The sequence below is a fragment of the Haliotis rubra genome, unplaced genomic scaffold, assembly GCF_003918875.1.
Source record: "Haliotis rubra isolate DU_JTF1 unplaced genomic scaffold, ASM391887v1 Scf292, whole genome shotgun sequence".
NCBI classification, from domain to species: domain Eukaryota; kingdom Metazoa; phylum Mollusca; class Gastropoda; order Lepetellida; family Haliotidae; genus Haliotis; species Haliotis rubra.
Genome location: NW_025766960.1, coordinates 125,432 through 145,989, shown reverse-complemented (window position 1 = coordinate 145,989; position 20,558 = coordinate 125,432). Strand labels below are relative to the sequence as shown.

General features: G+C 37.8%; 1 protein-coding gene across 1 annotated transcript; it reads right to left on the bottom strand.

Moving 5' to 3' along the window:
• Nucleotides 1-3,352: 3,352 nt before the first annotated feature.
• LOC124282058 (G-protein coupled receptor GRL101-like) lies at nucleotides 3,353-9,867 on the bottom strand. Its single transcript, XM_046718027.1, is given in 8 exon segments — nucleotides 3,353-3,514; nucleotides 5,154-5,281; nucleotides 6,558-6,676; nucleotides 6,805-7,600; nucleotides 7,964-8,047; nucleotides 8,050-8,082; nucleotides 9,174-9,290; nucleotides 9,822-9,867. Coding segments are annotated over 8 exon segments (1,485 nt in total).
• Between the last annotated feature and the right edge of the window lie 10,691 nt (nucleotides 9,868-20,558).

Genomic DNA, 20,558 nt, shown 5'->3' with positions numbered 1-20,558 from the left:
ATCATAACTTGGTTTCAGCCACGATATGGCTGAAATATTGCCGAAGTAACTTAAAATCTTAACTCATTCGCTTAACTCCGCACTCAGCAATATTCCAGCTGTATGACGGCGGTCTGTATGTAATCGAGTCTGGACCAGACAATCCAGTGATTGACATCATGAATCATCAGTCGGGGTACTATTACATGCATCAACCAAGTCATGTATTTTTCCATACACCAGTCACGTTCTCAAACGATCCTGAAGTATCTATTCAGATATCCATGACGATGTCGTGATAATGCTTCGACATTGTTTCGTGTATTAGTGATGATCTCATTGCATATACAAACTGAAGTATAAATGTCAAAAGTTCAGACATCGAGTCAACGCATATCGTGTCAGTGCAACCCTTGTATTTTGTACATATTAGACGGGTCTATAGGAGTTAAAAAACGTTTTGCTCATACAATATTCAACGCCGAACCTAAAAATATCCCAGTCATATGTCTGCAATACAGAAAAACTAACTTTACACCAGACAATCCAGTTTTTGTCATGACGAGAATTGATTTTCGTAATTGTGATAGGGTATCAGTCTGACCGTCAAACCCATTTCTTCGAATCTTAGGACAAGCCTGGGTTACTGGGGACCTAACTTCTTAACAAGAAAACAGGTTTGGAGATTTCATAGGCTGGTGGTTGGCTGGTTTGTTGTTTAACGCCGCACTCAGCAATATTCCAGTTATATGGCGGCGGTCTGTAAATTATCGCGTCTGCAGCAGACAATCTAGTGATTAACAGCATGAGCATCGATCTACACAAATGGGATACGATGACATGTGTCAACCAAGTCAGCGAGTCTGACCACCCGATCCCGTTAGACGCCTTTTACAACAATCATGGGTTGCTGAAGATCAGTTCTAACCCGGATCTTCACGGGTCTCAAACATGGGTCTCAAACATGGGTCTCAAACATGGGTTGCTGGAGATCAGTTCTAACCCTGATCTTCACGGGTCTCAAACATGGGTTGCTGGGGACCTAACGTCTTAACCCGAAAACGAAAAGGTTTGGACATTCCATCGGAAGCAGTGAGTTAGTGAGTGAATATTGCTTACGGCTGCATCAGCAATTTTGGAACTATTCACAGCGACCTTAGCAAGCAGAATAGACGTTTCACAATGTATGTTGAAGCAGCTTTGGTTGTGCACGCAAAATACAGTAACGATTTGGATATAGAGGAATAGCTGTTGGAAGCTAATCTTGAAATAAGGAAGGAGAGAAGTAAGTTCGTTTAGTTTATTCAACAAAGCATGCCATGACATACAATTCATTCTATTATTATGACATATATACATTATTCATATATGATACTAATAATAACAACATTCTAATACATTATAAATTTATATCTGAGAGTAGAAGCCAGTTTGTTATATTACAGTCAGTATGTACCGTAAATGTGTAAGTATGTTCGGTATATGTACAGTAAAGTAGAGCAATTTCGGCAATGACTAATAGTATTAGTGTACGTAAGTCCGAAAACATTTGAAGTAAATTTAAGTCTACCAGGTTTTTAATCGTAGTATTTTTGTCATTTTAATGTATTGTTAAATCTCAGCATAAACGCCAATGGCTGAAGGGGTGGTGTAAATCCAGCTCGGGTCCATGCAGGTAGCAAAAGTAATGTAAGTCCCCATGGACCCTAGTATGGTGATCTACCTTCCGTTGTTGGCGATCTATAGCCCGGTTTTTGTATTGTATTGTCTTCTTTAATTAACATGTTTTAGTTTTACATTCTAGTTCTATATTCATATCTGTGACACTCTAGTATTTTTACTGTCCATCGTCGACAGGTTTTACTCTTCATAATATTTTCATTTTTTATTGTATAAATTGTTTTCGTCAGGATATGGCTGATATATTGCCGATTTGACGTTAAATATTAACTCAATCAGTCACTAATAGAAATAGTTTACCGAAAACCTGAGTAATTATAACATCTTCAAAGAGCAGGCACGGTAACATGCACATAGCGATTGTACATATGTAAGTTCGTGCCTATTTGGGTAACTGTGGTAAACGATTCATTGTAAGTAATAACTTGATTCACGAAAATACATACGTAGAGCACATACGGTAAACTGCTCAAAGTGACAAATCTGACATTTATTTCGGTAAAAAGGTAAAAGCATTCCGTAAGGTTTAGTAATAATTTTCACACATAATTATTTTGACAAATACAGTAAATGATAGTTTGGTGATTGATCTGAATAAAGACACGAAAGTGTACGCTAGATGATATATCTCTGTTTTGATGAAAGAAATGGTAAGTTTCAGTTGTGATGATTTTGGGGACTACGGTAATATGACTATCGTTAGCTTACCATTATATCGGTTATTGATATTACACACGTAGAGCATTTACGGTAAACTACTCATATATATTACATAGGGAACACGATACATACTTAGGTAAAGACGGTAAACATTCTTGCACATAATTGAAGTCATCGTTTTCACCACATGAAAGTTAGAGGGATTTGAAAATCAAGATTATTGATCTGAAATTAGATACGAAAGGTAACGGTAGAAGTTTAGTTGTAGAGAGAGAATATTTAGTTTTATAAGGGATATTTGCAGCGCTTGACGATGGACTTTACTTGAACATAATGGGATAGTGGGGCAGTGTGAAGGAACATTTGTAGCGCTTGACGATGGACTTTGCTTGAACATAAAGGGATAGTGGGGCAGTGTGAAGGAACATTTGCAGCGCTTGACGATGGACTTTGCTTGAACATAAAGGGATAGTGGGGCAGTGCGAAGGAACATTTGCAGCGCTTGACGATGGACTTTACTGGAACATAAAGGGATAGTGGGGCAGTGTGAAGGAACATTTGTAGCGCTTGACGATGGACTTTACTTGAACATAAAGGGACAGTGGGGCAGTGTGAAGGAACATTTGCAGCGCTTGACGATACACTTTACTTGAAAAGAAAGGGAAAGTAGGACAGTAACCTCGTTATTTGATTGTTAAATAGTGTTAGCGTACGGTTAAAACTGTGAAAACGCTGTTGGTTAACTCAAAACACCGCAATCGACATTAACAATTTATGTAAATATTTTCGAGCAATGATGAAAGATTTGTTTTACCTTTTCTCGCATATTGCACGTAGGGTATAGAACCAGTAGAATTAACAAATGGAATTCGAAAAGAAGTATAAATGTTTCTGCGAAGATTAAATTGCACACGACAGCGACAACACAACTGTGCCTCAGCGACATTATAAATATGTCGTATTGTCAAGCATTTTAGTGCAGTTTTTACATCTTCTGCCGCGACACATTTTGTCCTTGATAACAAATGTCAGTTCAAATGTCAGTTGTGACATTGCTTTCTTCGATGTCTTCACACTGGTCTTCACATATGGCATCACATTGTTTCCTGACCTCCTGCATGAGGAAAACGATGTCCTCTGATACATTCAGGCGATCTGGTTGGCTCTCCAATGACAGGCAGACCTTCAGTATGTCCTGAATCAGTGACATGAATCAATATTTAACCAAAATAAAACCGCAACAATATATAAGAGAGGAAAGTATGCTTAAATACACACTCATAACTGTCCATTGAACGTGTGTTTATGATCAGGAAACTATCAAATGCTGATGATTCAAAAAGCTCCCGAAAAAGGGAGTTTATCCGGTCTTCCCGATGGCACTGTCACAAACACATGCAAAGGCCAGTCAGTTAGTAACAAGAACAAACACAATGGCATATGTTGCAAGCCAAAATGGAGAATTGTACGGACTTCATGTTTCATGCATCATATTTGGAAAAGTACTCTATATGCCCTCTAAACAAATCCTTAACTTGTATGCATGTTTGGGTCTATCTACACAGTACCAAATTAATGAACACAATATGTGGGATGTATCTATTTTTCAATGATTATCATATCAGCAGGTGTCTAATACTGCCAACCAAATAGCAATTCTCACATCGTACTCACGCTGGGAATCGAACTCCTTCGTTGTGACTAGCGAACGCCTTAACCACTCGGCCAATCCACTTCCCCGTATATTAATGTGCTACAAGGTACGTGACACACTGACATTAATTGTCACAGTAATGTGAACTCTCTCATTTCATTTCACATGTCCACAATACACATGAATGACTATTGTGAAAGCAGCCGTAATGGCATAAGTGCCCCTCAAATTACCTTTCTATACCTGCTGACAAATATGTTTTCATTGCTGACTGGTTCCAAGTGTCTTTGCAGTTGGTGAAGATCAAGTATAAAGACAATGATGAGGCATATCAGGTCATATTTCGTGTCTCGAGGCACATCAGGTGACTGCAAAGTTGTTCCAAGAGTTTCCATGTCAGGGCTGGGATGCCAACGTAGGTCCGGATATGATCCATCGGATGCTTAACGTTGCTTGTTCCTGATAGGAGTTACAGATTACATACGACCTGGGTGCCGTTGTACAAAACAAACTTACGCTAAGGCTACCTTAAGTCTATGTTAAAGTATGGGAGTTACGGTCACCTTAGCGCTAAGATCGCTTTGTACAACGGCACCCTGGACAAATATCCTTATCTTCAAAATGATTAATTTGCTTCGACATGTATATGGTCCATGTGGATAACACAGGATCTAGCACACTAGAACTGGCCATTACCAAAGAGGGTATTTGATAATTTATTCGAAAAACAACTGTGTAAAGCACAGGAAAATCCGTAAGTCTCATTAACTGATATATTCTGTCAGGATATTAGCTTTGACCAAAGACGTGTTGTTTGCATTAACCGAAATACTTTGTTAAAACACATATATGCATACCTGGTCCTGCTGTAGATGGTCTCTCCTCTCCCTTCTGGCTTCTCTCTACCCAAAAATATATTTCATGTATGAAACTAAAAGTAATATTTGCATAAGTCATTTGGGCTACAAATGCAATTATGCATACGAAATTGCTGTGGAGTCAGTGTGCTTGAAGGGGTATTGTTCCTCACACCCAAACCGTGAAGACCATGATATTAGTCTTCAGCAAGCCTTGTCTGGCGTAAGAGGAGACAACGGGGATTGTACGAACAGGCTCCCTGATGACACCAGATCACATCAATGGTCATTAGTACGTACAACAAACAAACAAAACCACTTACCCAGGCCTGTACTATAGATGGAACGGTATACAATACCGGGTTTAAAGCCGAGTTCACAGGAAGAATTGTAACTGCTGTCCAAGCATATACCTTCCCGTCCAAAGGTATGCCTCGTAGTGACATGATCCCTAGATTACAAGATTTGATGTGATAACTGATGCAGTATTTATCAAAATGAACACTGGAGATATCGATAATTGTTTCTGACGATGATCAACGTTTGATGTCACTGCCTAGTTGATTTGTCCGGTCATTGCTTAAGCGCTGAACCAATGTCAAGATGTTTTACACCGTTATTCGCTTTATGGGGTATGGAAATAAACATAGATAAAAACATCAGTGTTTTAAGGATAGGGAACATCTATCAAGACATGCACAATGAATTAATGATGGAACAAAAGTGGAAACACTGAATGCGTATAAGTGCGCTTCGTCTGGTGTAAGCAAATCTATTTTAGTAATAAGACTGACTGACTGAGTTTGGCTTTACGCCGCTTTTAGCAATATTCCAGCAACATCACGGCGGTTTAGTAATAAGAACAACCATAAGGAAATACACTGTTAAAGTTGCATTTGAAATTGTTGATAAGAAAATTGTACCAATTCGGACATACATTAGTGAAATATAAGCTTTTACGTATGGAAAGTGATGACAGAGAATGCATGGTTACCGAGTGTAGTTGCATATACTGTAAATGTCGACAATAATTATCGTGTGTCAAATGTTTTGTTAAATGCCTTAAATGTAGGTTACGCTTGATATCACTCCCATCCAACAGATATATTTGTCTGTGATGTTTCAAGTAAAGATAAACTTGTGACCGTATATATACCTACATTTATGTACTTATGTCAGAAATGTATTGTTGGGATTTGGTTAAAGTACAGAATGGGTTTCACAAGGCGCAGGTAATTGTAATTTATTTATAGAATGGGAGAAAGATTGTTCTATCCAGGATTGGCATTTTGCTGTGGCAAGTACACAAATTTGTGTATGTAAATCTTAGCATAAGCCTTCACCGATTCGCATGTGTTTTTGAAATTTGGATAAGTAGTTGTTCAGAAATCCTCTTGTAAAATTTCGAATTGAATGTAATCTTTTTGGAATTTAGAAAATATGTGGATGTGGATGTGGAATTTATGACGAGAGTGCTCTCTGTAACGCACGCAATAGAGTAGAAAGTGAACACCATGCCCTAAACATCTGCGCTCTATACACTGTGTAAACCAGTAATGTAATCGATTTGCAAACACTAGGTACATGTAGTCAGAAGTCTTTAGTTTATATATCCTCCATTAAAGATCGAAATGTATGTATAATATGGCTCATGAGTCAACTGACCTTGAAGCTCAGTAAGCTTCTTGTCTCTCAACGAATCTACTGATGCAGCTCATAATACTCACCCAAGACACCGATAGGGAACCAACACAGGAAGTCAGTGAGGACGACTAGGATAAGTCTTTTGGCAATGGCGGTGTCGATATCACGACCTCTTCGCACCTTTGATGAAGCTGCAACTGCCCTGTAAATCAGAGTTTGGCAAATACCTATGAGCAGGAACATATCGTGGCCGAATACTGCCATCCTGGTTGTCTGTCATTTGAAAAAGGAAGTGCCAGACAGACACTGTTCTGGGAGTAGAGGTTCCACTTCAGTGAAGGTAGCAGAGGGATACCAGCTAGGAGGATGGCAATGATCCAAGTAATTGCTGCAGACACACCGGCTGTCTTTAAAGAAAACCTGAGTTGTCCAAACGGAAACGCAACGGCCACCAGTCTGTCTAACGTGATAAGTGTTATGAAGATGCATGAAGCTTCGGAGGACAAGGTGGACAGGAATCCAGCAGCCTTACAAACAACGCTGTGTCTCCATTGATGATCATGCCAAACGTACGATCCTTTGAATGATATGTCCACAAATCCAATGATCATCATGTAGAGGCCCATGAAGAAATCGGCAATCGAGAGATTTGCCACAAGAATACCATAGCTTTTCTGAAGGGATTTTCTATTATAAATGAATCTGTACACAACCACCAGGATGTTTCCAACAAAAGCAAACAGAGCAATGATCCACAGAAGCATTCGAAGGATATCTACGCCTAGTAAGTCTTCACATGAGGCAATGGTACTTTTACTTGAAAAACAGTTATATTTAGTGAGGCTTGTTGGTCTCACAGACTCGCAGCAGAGCTTGTATGAATCCGTTTGTAGCTTTTTCAATGACGACAACCCATCAAAGCTTCCTTCATGAAAATGTAGAATGTTGTTTTGACGAATATCAAGGTATTCAAGCAACTTCAAGCTTAAAAATGATCCATTATCAATGGAATTAATATGACTGTGTGAAAGATTCAGTGTCCGAAGATTTGAAAGACCCCGAAGAATAGTTGCTTTTAGCTCCATAATACACGTATTAAATAAATTCAGTTGTTCTAATTTTGGCACTTTTGAAAATGTACCTTTGCCAATTTTTGAGAGGTTGACATTGTTTGATAAGTCAAGTTGTTTCAAATTCGGGAAGCTTGAAAATGAATGTTTAACTAGGTGATCTATTTTATTGTGACTTATATCTAACATTAAAACATTTGAAAGCTTTGGAAAAACTTCCTCCATCCGGGTTATATTGGATGATGACATAATGAGGACAGTCAGATAGTGGAAGTCCCATGCACCAACATCAACTGATGGAAGATTCATTCCTGACAGGTCAAGTTTTCGAACATCTTTTGGAAACTGATCCATATCAGTGAAATTGGAGTTGCACTGTATGACTCTTCCGCTACAGATGCAAAACGGTGGACACTCACTCTGACACATGCGTTCATCATCTCCAAGTGGACAATGCCGGACACCGTCACACAACTGACTTGGTGGGATACAGTATCGCTCCCCGAACATCGAAAGTAACCTGGACATGTATACCCGTCTGAAAGAAAGATGATCGGGATGTTGACAACATGTTGACAGGGGCATTCATTAACATGCTGACAAATACGTAACTCCACAACCTCGACACTGACTGGCTTTAGGCGATTTTGCTGTAAATACTATTCACGTGTATATGTGATTTGTGGAAAACAGCATCAGTAAAAAGTATTGTAGTTGAATCACTTTGATGAGTTATGTTAATATACTTGCTCTACCGGTCTATGAGATGAGAGTGAGTGAGTTTAGTTTTACACCACAATCAGCAATATTCCAGCTATATGGCGGCGGTCTGGAAATAATTGAGTCTGGACCATTCAATCCAGTGATCAACAGCATGACCATCAACCAAATCAGCGAACCTGACCACCCGATCCCGTTAGTCGCCTCTTACGACAAGCATGGGTTACTGAAGGTTCATTCTAGCCCGGACCTTCACGGGTTGAGATGAGAATCCTATTTTATGTTGCACAGTGTGGACACAACTGAGATATAAGACCTTTATTCGTGGAGACAACTATCATTAATGAAAAAAGGGTGGCCCAGACATAGTCCCGCATATTGACGGAGTCATTGTGAATGCGTATCAGGATGTACAAAATATTGTTTCATCTGATTTTGCATTAAAGCACTATTTTTTAGACGTGGAATTGGACAATTTTATGTAATATGACATGCAGCATAGGTCATGTCGTGAACCATCACGTTGCAGATTGGACCACCTCCGTGGTGTAGTGGTTAGAGCGTCCGCCCGGAGAGCGGAAGGACGCGGGTTCGATCCCCGACTGCGTCATACCAAAAGACGTTAAAATATGGTACTTGATGGTCCCTGCCTGGCGCTCGGCATTAATGGGTACAACAAGAACTGGTCGGCTTGGAGTCAGTATTATGCGTCTGAGTGGGGTATTCCTGCTTCACTGCGGCATGGTGTCTCAGTGGGCACTATAAAACCAGCTTAAGTCTGGGCTAGTACAAACAGCCGCACATACACATACACACGCATGCACGTCGTCATATGAGCGAAATATTCTCCAGCACGACCTTAAACCCAATTTCACCTCACCACTAGTTTGGAGTCATTTTAAAACTCACCACAATTTTGTTCATCGACATCATCCGGACAGTCGAGGAGGCCATTGCATACAAATTGTATTGGGATGCAGTAGCTGTTAGGACACTTGTAATGCGTTTCACCACATTCCACAAAACCTAGACAGAAAGTGTATGAATATACAAAGAAAGATTATTGGGATTGTATTGAACCGTATTTACCATACATTGAAAGAAAGATCTACTGATATGATCATAAGACATGGTCATCAATATCCCCCGCCACAGTGTTCCGTTCCTATTTTGAGAACTATTCATTCTTCCTACATAAAGCGATACATAAGCTGTAAAATGAGAAAATCTGTTCCCACTAGGATAACGTGCACTAAGTCAAGAAACGCATGACAATAGGCAACTCTGTAAAGAATCGTAACACGGTTTCCGTTTTGAACTCCATCAAGGCATTCATCTTTTGAAAACACATACCAAATTTGGATTCCCTATCTATAACGGTTTCTGAGAAAATCTGTTCCCATCATCTCATATGGACGGACTGACGGGCGGAGCTCAGACCTATATGCCCCTCCAACTTCGTGGCGTGGGAAGGGTAATTACTAATTTAAACTGACACACCTAATCATACCAACGGGTTATAGCAATAGTTCTGATACTGAATCAAAATCAACTTACTGCAGTTTCCGTCACTTGGGAAATGAATGACAGCTTTTCCTAACATGTCTATGCTGTACACACAAGCAGATATGGTGGATGTCTTCCCATGAGACTCAAGGATGTCTTCCGATCAGTACCATACTCTTTTCTCATGTAAAAGAAATGGCTATGGTGAATTTTCAGAATACAAAATGACAATTAGAGTTTTACATGGTAAAGGCAGCCCCGCGTAAATGAGCGTTTTGATATGTCTATGTGCTTACGTTTGGTCTTTGTGTTGTTTTCTCCTCTCCATTGCCGCAATCACAGTCAACAACGCCGTCACCAACCCATGAGTCAGGTATACACTTGCCGTCATGACACGAGAAATTCTTACATAGCCGCCATGCTAAAGGATAGAATAGAAGCACATATCTTTTTCAGTACATTGTGTTCCATGGGAGTTTAAGACACGATCATATTCTGTATAAAGCAAACAATGAGAATATCAAGCCTGTTCACCCCACTCAAAACATGTTTAACCAAAATTGTCATCCAGCAATCATGACATCTGATCAAGAACTTAACAAAACAAACTTGATAATGTCATTTACCACAATCTGACTCGTCCGTCTTGTCGTAGCAGTTTTCGAACAGGTCACATCTTTTGTGGGAGTTAATGCATTGCCCATTTCTGCATTTCCATTGGCCATCCGCACACTTCCCTATTTCTTGAAACAACGTCATGAACAGTTTGAATACGAGAAATGTCCAGCTCAACAATATCTGCTGACAATGCGGTTCTCTTTAGAAAAGGTGTAGCTATGAAATCAGCTCAGGAATACCACTCAACAAGCCAATAGTATATAAGCTGTTTACCTTTCCAGTAAATGCTAGGACTGCACGGTATTACCAGTATACCGGTATACGCTTTTCAAACGATACGTATTGCAATTATTATATTTTTTTGAGAACCTGTATATTGGGTTAAGAACATAAAAAAAGTTACTGTGATTATCTTTATGGTTTAAATTAAAATGTACACAAACTCTCATGCACAACACATGTTTTCCTTCGTTGTTCAATAACAATATGGCATATTGTAGTACTATAAATTTTATAGAAAAGGAAATGAAATCCCTGACAATGCAACCTAATTTTGAGAATGTTTTCATCAGAATCATAACATATATGTTTAAGGATTTATGATGTAGAAAAAAGGATTGACATGCGAAATTAGTGTCACTCACTGTCAAACACTTAAGTTCCCAATATATCGCAATACGTATCGCAATATATTGTAATACAATTTGTTTGACAATACACAATCCTAGTAAATACAGGACAATTATACATTATACACTCACTGCAGTCTTCATCTGAACCATCTGAACAGTCGCGTGTACCGTCACAGTAGAAGGAGAAAGAGACACACCCTCCGTTGGTGCACTGAAACTGGCTGCTAGAGCAGGACGTTCCTTTAAAAGCAAGGTTAAACAGTCAGTGTTCTTGATGGCGCATGTCAATATCCATCACGATAGGTCTTTCCAAAACAATGTGAGTGAGTGAGTTAACATTTATAGTCACATTGGCAATATTACAGTCATATCGTGACTTAAAAAGTCATAAATTCCTAGTATGCGCAATTAAATTATAAAAACCTGTCAGCGAAAACTCCCATCGTAATATTATAAAAACCGTGAACACAACCACATGTGAAATTTGCAGATCGTTTCGGTATCTACAGTTTGTGAAAACATGGGGTTCTACCTTTTAAGGAACAAAGCAGAAACAAAATATCCCGTCTACTACTTCGTCCAAAATTCCAATCGTAATATTATAAAAATCGTCCACCTTGTTTGCCTGTATATATTATCTGGAAAACGTACTGGACTTGTAAACAGCATGTTTCCATGGATGTATCTGGACATACCAGGAGGCAAATATTCAGCAGCTCATCTGCAGCTATTCTCAGTAAAACATCTCACTCAAAATATTTACACCACCCTAAAATGACACTGAATATAAGGAAATCCATTTTTTTAATAATCCTTTCCAATTTATCTTTCTATGTGTACTTTGTTGTGGAATCCTAATTTACGAACTTCCACTATACTGGACTTCATGAACTGCCAGCATTTATGTACAGGTATGTCACACCACCATAAACACAAAGAATCCAAGATACAGTCTGCACCTGTACACTGACCCATCTTCCAGAAATAGGAAACCTGTGATGCAAAACCTTTGAACAGAGGATCCACAGTAATCCAAATAATTAACTAGCATTGAAATAGAATGTTACACAACATACAAATATACTGCTTTTTCTTCAGATATATTTATCTGCTAACTACTAATGTAAATAAGAGGCAAAAGAATATATTCAAAGTTTAAAGCTTTTTGTCAATAATATTACATATTGACATTATTGCTTCTTAAACAATGATAATCTTATTAGATCTGAGACCATATCCCTTAGGGACATAACACTAATTCTGATCTATTTCCTTTTCTGAGATACTTACTAGTGTCATGAAAATTATATTAAAGTTGTTTAACAATTTGGTAAAAGTCCATAACAAAAGTTTAGGAAAACACACATAAAAATGTCATGAAGCTTTCACCTCCTGCAAACCAGTGTGCAATTGAATATGAATTTAAGCTTATTTTCCAAAAAGCATCAACAAACCTTGAACAATTTGTCCAAAACCAACATCTTAATAAACACTACTTTGGCTCAGACTTCAAATATTGGTAACCTCCTCAGAAGCTTATGATTTCTAAGAAGTATTACATGAAATCAGGGTTGAATATATGTTTCAATATCCATTCCAGTTACATGAATAGTCAACTTAGAATTCTGTAAGTTAGATTAGACCGGGGTGTGACTAAAACGTAGCCTTTTTTTTTTTTTCAAATTTTCTGGATGTTGAAATAACTTTATTATGAGTGATGATATTAGTAATCACTTTCAGAATAATCTTATTAGTAAATATATTATTTAAAAGACGAAATATATCTTAAAACAAACTAGCTAAGGTAGTACCAAGTGATTGTTCAGCCATGATATGTACATGTATATAGTGTTTGTTTGCCTAGTTCTGCCTTAAATTCACATGAATCTGATATGTGAATTAAATAAGTAAGTATTAATAATTGATTGGATTATTATTTATTTTATTACCTTTCCAACATCATTAAAACATACACTGCTATCATTTCCAGCGAATTATCATTAAAATGACAGAACTATGTTATTACTCCTAAAATGTACCAATGTACCTCCCCTACATGTAACAAAATTATGTTGTAACAAAAATTCAAACAAATAATGTTCTCATAGTCAGGAAATAAACTTTTATTTCACTCTGTCCGATATTCCAGAAAGTCACTTTTCTTCTCACATACTTTGCGTCTCCGATCCACATGGAGTAAGGTAATTAAAAATAAGGTCCAACAACTTTATAGAAATTCTGAAATATTTAAGACATGGTTTTATAGACACTCATTTGAATTAATTTTGACATTTAAATATTGCGTGATAGGCAACTGCTGACACTGACAATATTTCCGTTTGTATAAAAAAATAATAGTCTTCGAATATTTTGCACTATCAACAGATACTGTACTGTGCATAGGCCTTAAGGTTGTGCTTTTGAAACTTTAAAACATCCTAAAATGTGTGACAAATTTAAGAACATCTAAGGGTGAAGGCAACCATATCCACCACATTGTTCTTTAATGTAACACGTTTTTCTAACTCGTTGTCAGATTGTTTACATTGTGTCACGGCTTTCTCGCCTGCCTCATGTCAGGTTTATGGTGTACCAACTCAATGCCCAGTAGTGACTAAAACGTGAAGCAAAAACAATTTTGTAGTTACAAGAATTGTCCGTGTTTATAACACTTGCAAAATCCTAAACTGCTTTTTTGTTGTCATCTATTGGTAATGATTTTGCACATGTGCGAAAGTGTGTAAATTCGTGCAAATTCTCACCTTCGAGCAGACGTAGGTTTCGTGAACGACGGTGCCGACATTTAACTGCTCGTGAGGCCTATCGCATTCCTTGATCCACCTCAGATCTTTTGTCTTGATCGTAATGGTTTTGTTTAAGGTACACATCGAATCGCAGCAACATGTAAAGCGAGTGTGAATGGCGTAATTCGAAGCACATCGCTTCTGAGGCATCGTTTGACCCCGGAAATAAGTCTGACAAATCCACAAAGCGCGCCCGGCTTGATGATTGGCCAAAATTGACGCATGCGCTAGTTTTGATTGACAGACTGGATCGGTCTATTAAAACTAGCATCTCTCAATAAAATTGGATTTCAAATTCATGACAATACAGTATAAAAATGAGTAATAGATCGCCTACAACTGAAGGTAGACCACCATCAAAAACAATGTATCTATGGCAACCAAACAAACACTCTTTACGAAATCAATCAGCATTGTTTGATAAAAGAAATAAACCAGATGAGTGGACGAGCAAACAGATCTCTCACTGAAAACTAGAATACTTTAAATAGATAAACCACTTGTTTACAACACAGATATTGATTCCAAACTGGCAGCAACATGAAATGTTTTGGTGAAATCAAGCGATAGAAGAAACTGAATAGCAATGAAGTCAGTGATCTCTCTGCCAGTAAAGCTGGTTACGTGTTTCTGTATGCCCTCAAAACAACTATTATATAACTGATGGTAAAATTTACGCATAAAAGTAAAATCAGAATGGAAAGACTAATCTGATATCTCCGTGAACGCACAAATGAATTCTTATGAAGAAATAGCTCACCGATAGCTTCAAAATAGTATCGATAAACTTTTACCCTGAGGCTTATCCATGTACTGGTGAGTTTACAGTTTTGTTATTAGCATCTACCAGCCTGAAAACAAGTTATCAGAGGGATCAGATCTACGAATAACAGCTGAGGTATTACTTATAATACTTACAAGCAAGGTTGTTTTGAATAGGTTACATGTTTAATAGGTAAATTCATACTTCGGAAAATAATGTTTCCTTGTTTCTTATATCTAATTTAAATATCCCTTGTGCGCATGGTTTGTCGCACAGGAAGTTCAGTAAAACTATAGAGAGACAGCATGGTATTACAAGTCCGTTTGTGCAGACAAATGTCGGCTGTTCAAAACATCTGTAATGGGGAGATTTCACTCTTCAGGTATGATTAATGCTTATTATGTTGCTTTGTAGATATTATTTAGAAGTATATTAGGAATTGTCATTGCTTAGAAGTTAGATATTGTAGGAAAAATAATGTCTAGGAAGAGTCCATTATATATTCGTGGGGGCGTTTTATATTTTCTGCCTAGTATATTGAGATATTACTATTGAACGTTAATGTCAAGTTGAAATATTTGATTGTTCGTATTACCGCCTTTCATGAATCTGAGCAGAGTGAGTCATGAATTTTACGATATTTTGTGGGTTTGTCACATGAAACTACCTATCACCCCACGTTTCAGTGTTAAAGTCATCTGCTAGGCAGCGAGTTCCTCGAGCTGCAATGTTCACGTTCAAGAGCTGAGTTTTCACATCTGGCATGATAGATTGTAGCCTTATCACAGAGGGAAATGTAACTCAAGCGATATTTTAACTGTGTGAAATATATTTGTCTATAGTTTAAGCCATTTCAAGTAATGTAGAGTTATTTTGTATTTTATGAAGCACTGTAGTTTTTAGTTGAGATTCAAAGTGCAGAGAATCGCGTAAGCATTATGCATACTGTTATTAGTGGGCGTGGCCTAGAGTAAATGCGCGTGAGCGTTTGTATCTGTGAATTTATTCATAAGAGTGTTAACTGTTTTTTTCTGATTATTTCGGAATTATCATCAAGTAATAAAGATTTTTCTAAGAACTACCGACCCGTCAACAATTTAGTTAGAATTGGCCTTCAGTAACCCATACTTGTCGTAAGAGGCGACTAGCGGGATCGGGTGGTCAGGCTCGCTGACTTGGTTGACACATGTCATCGGTTCCCAATTGCGCAGATCGATGCTCATGCCGTTGATCACTGGATTGTCTGGTCCAGACTCGATTATTTACAGACCGCCGCCATATAGCTGGAATATTGCTGAGTGCGGCGTAAAACTAAACTCACTCACTCTAAGAACTTCCCTGGCCATGGTTGTCAATTCGCACTAAAGAATGCATTTCCACCTAACCACCCAGTAGAGCGGTTCGGACCGCAAGAAAAGTTTACGTACAGACTGCTCATTTAATCAGTGACACAAATAACAGTACGAAATCGTTCTGTGCAATTCTAGACAATCACCGCCCATTCTATAATCAGCCGTCCTCATGGTCCCGAGTATGGTGATCTATCTTCAGTTGCTGGCGATCTATAGCCCATTTCTATGTGGTAATGTCCTAAATACTATATAATTGCATGCATCACTAAAATAGTTGTGTGCTAGTTTTATATCTCTAACTGTCATATACTAGTTGGTTTACTGTCCTTTGGCGAGAGCTTTTAAGATATAGAATTATAAAGTATTTACTGTGTTAGTCAGGATATGGCTGAAATATTGCCAAAGTGACTTTACATTTTAACTCACTCACTCATTATAATCAGCCATTCTATAATTAGTTGTCAGTTTATTTTCCGGATTATGCCCACAAAACGTAAAAAACGTTGATTAGTTACAAACGTTTTCATGCCAAATAGAATCTAATGTCATGTCTTTTGACATGAAGTATATCAACACTCGTCGACGAAGGTTTTACACTTTTATGGATTCGTGTCTCTCTCTCTCTATATATATATAAAGTGATGAAGATAAAGTTGGAAATAGGTAGCGATAAGTACTTTTGATACGACCCCATGATTAGCAAGTTAAGCGCAGGACTGCACATATGTATGCAAGTTGTAAAATTTTATTTTCTTTCTCAGCTTTTCTCTTTTGCTGTAGTTTGACAAATAAATATTACCACAATGCATTTCGTCACTTCTATCTCTGCAGTGAAATTTTCCATCGCAGAAGTTGAACTTTGACACAAGCTCTCCATTAGTGCAGTTAGTAAACAAGTTATGGTCATATCCAGAGGAATTGGCTTCTGGAAGTGTTGGTCTACCTGAAAGCGTGAAATATTATATCAGTAAGTATCGTTTTTCTTAATTCCAGTATGCATTTTAAATGTTATCCCTGTAAAATAGAATATTTCTCCCTTTATTTAGTGGCAGCCAGATATCCTTGCAGTAATATAAAAGCTCCGGATCTTTAAGCCACGAGTGAATGAGTTTAGTTTTACGCCATGCTCAGCAATATTCCAGCTATATGGCGGCGGTCTGTAAATAATCGAGTCTGGACCAGACAATCCAGTGATCAACAGCTTGAACATCGATCTGCGCAAATACGATGACATGTGTCAACCAAGTCAGCCCCTGATCACACACACACCCACTCCCTTGGTTCCGCTAAAGAATGTTATTCCCTATGGATACGTGATTACATCTAATAATAATTTCTCAAACGAGATCTCGCTTTTCAAGCATGTCATTTCCTAATCACATAAGTATATGCAATTTCATTTACTTGCGAATACGAGCGTAGAAGCCAGTGTCGTCGCCACCACATCACCATGAATGAATATTGATGTCAGCCTTACATCTTACTGCGGTCTGTATCATTTCAGTACGCATTCATTTGCCAAAGATAAACCCCATAGAACCTGACTAGTCGCGTGAACAAGAAACTATCCATATAAGTGATGAAAATGTCTTTGATTGGAAGTCAGGTTCAAGTGCATGACAAACAAGTCAGTTTACGACGAAGCAACAGTTGACTGTCGCCTCAAAGACAACAAACAAACATACACGCACGCACATATTCCCACAGGCATCCGGATGGTTTGTGTGTGCGAGCGTGCGTGTGTGTGCGCTCCCGTGTGTGTGACATTGAAAACACATACTAAACTTTGTCATGGAATTTTGTTCAGAAACTGCTCGACAGGTAACATTATTGAACGTGAAAAGAACTCAGGGGTAACGGGTTATTTCACCCCAAACACGTTCACTCCAGCACAGTTTCACCCCAAACACGTTCACTCCAGCACAGTTTCACCCAAAACACGTTCACTCCAGCACAGTTCCATCGCGGCTGTTCCACCCTACGAAGAGGTTGTTTCACCCCAGCAAATAATTATTATTATCAACTTTATAATTGTTTCCATATTTCATTTATCTATGTATAGTGTCGAAACGGCATATTCACATTGTTTGAATAAAGGATCAGTTCATATTTGCTATGTTTGATCAGGCAAGGTCCTATGCAGGCACTTTAGACAAGTAAGTAGTCATTTCATTGACGAGCAAACAGACAGAAGCAGCTTAGGCAGATCTCCAAACATACAGTCGCCATGCCAGAAATGCAAGTCTAAGTTGACTTATATATATATTTAAGTGAAACCACACCTTAGATGGGATGAATTGACCTAGTTTGGAAATGGGATGAAACAACCCGGGTGAAACTACTTGGGTGAAACGACCCAGAACCGAATCAGGGATGCAGTCAATATATAAATACCTACCGTACTCAACTGACGCGTTCAAAGCATATCTTGTGCACAAGATGTAACGTGACACCTTGGCACCACAAGACACGTCCTTCCACTTGTCTTCTGTCAGATTCTTCAAAAAGCATCTTTGAAGCGACCCTCCGTCAACTCCGTACACGCCCCTGGCGGACACAGTATTCCAGTATCTTATCTCATCCAGATTTTTTAAATGAAGCAACGTTTGTTATCACCCCAAATATCATTTCATTTTAATTGTATTTTCATGAGGTTACGTGTTAATGCATTTCGTAAATATCAGCAACGGTTATATGAACATCACAGTAACACATTTCCCAATAAGGCACTGTTTTGCCTATCTGAACTGGAAATGAAGGAGGCCAGAGAGGTCGTTTCATATGTTTCATATTTAAATATTTTATATACAATGTTGGGAAAATAAGAGATTCTGATGTTTTTATGTAAAACCAGGGAAATCTACAACGTTATATAGTCTCCCTGGTAAAAGGCATGTAACTTCTTATCATCTTTATGAATGTATTTTGGTCCAGTGGCCTATTACTGAATAAAATGTCTGTCTGTCTGTCTGTCATATTTAAATGTTAAGACAGAGCACACTACACTGTATGAGAAAGGGGTGTCTTGAACTTTTGCTTTATGTCGAGCATTATTCCAAAAGGACAAGTGTGTTTTTGTGTGTTTTACAGCACATAAGATACAACCAAGCCTGCTTCCTTCGTCAAGATATCATAAGGCGTGCTCAGAAGTTGTTTGACTTAGGTTACAGCGTTCAAACACTCAGTCAAGCCTTCAAAAAGTTTAATGATGGCCTTGGGGCGAAGACGAGTCAGAGATAAAAAGGATGTCCGATGCTATGTCCATTTTGGCTACGACCATTATGTTCCCGAGCGTAAAGGCCAAAATGTTGATTTCCATTTATTTCAGTTATAATGGCTCAATTGGTTAAGGAAGTAAACAATTTAGCTAATAATATTTCCACAACTTTACCATTTCATATTGCACCAGTATTGTGCAATATTAATTAATTGTAATGGTTAAAAGGATTTCTATTTCATAATTTTGAATGCTACATTTCATTTTTAAAGAGTTGCCAATTTTATGTCAACCTTAATAAGAAGGGTGATAACTTCAAATTGGGGTGGTCAAAATCACCATGTGGTTTGTGCTGCATGCACATGTTGGACATGGGGAAGAATCATGTGAGGTCTAAAGTAATGGTAAGCCAAAATTATTCACTAGTTTGTCAATTCATTAAGAGGAATTTGTTTGTAAATGCATTTTCTTAACTTGTACCATACATGATAAGATAAATTTTCATAATTTATGTTTTATGGCTGTTTTAGACTTGACTTGTGGAAATTGACTTTGACTTTGTTTCCAAGCATTCTTTTGGCTTAAAGTTGGATGAAAGATGTTTGAAACGTTAAACTTCCTGTTTATTCAATGCTATTGCATTGTTTTTGTGTAAGTTTCAAGCTTGTATGTGCTGCAATTTAAATTGTCCAATATATATGCCATTATGTTGTAGATGTGTAAATTTAGGGAACATGATATACTTAATTAAGTTCTTTCTATTTATTACAGTCAGTCTAATGTTTGAAACTTAAGACTCAAGAAAAAAATGAAGAAACAAGAATTTCATGTTGTTATCAAGACCGAGTTTTTACAATTGCACATGTGTTATCCTCGATGAGGGTACTTTTTAGCAGAGATTTAATACATATATGAGCCATATTTGGTTAATGAACATATGTTTAATGAATGTTGTATGTTCGTAGCTATAGCTTCTCTTTTGACCGGAAACCTATCGCATTAATTGATTATGTCCACATTTTTCACGTGCATGCAGAGAATGCAATTGTATAACTTGTAAATATTGTTTTTGCTTATATGTTTACCACAATAATCGTATTGACCAAATGATATATAAATATATATCCACTTAAACATTACTGAATTGTTATGCAATGACAATTTTTAATTGTATATCTGGGAACACGTACGCGGGTTGAATTGTAAGAGAACGAACGATTGTGTAGACATGATTATACGAACCAGTTCGTATATGTCAAAAGTGAGCTATCGGCCCATCGGAATATCCCATGTACTGCATCTCTACTGTAATTTTTCGTGAGCCCTGTAAAATAATAAGGGTTATCATATGCTTTGATGTTGATATATTCAGAGCAAAAACAAATTAATCACCTTTGATGAC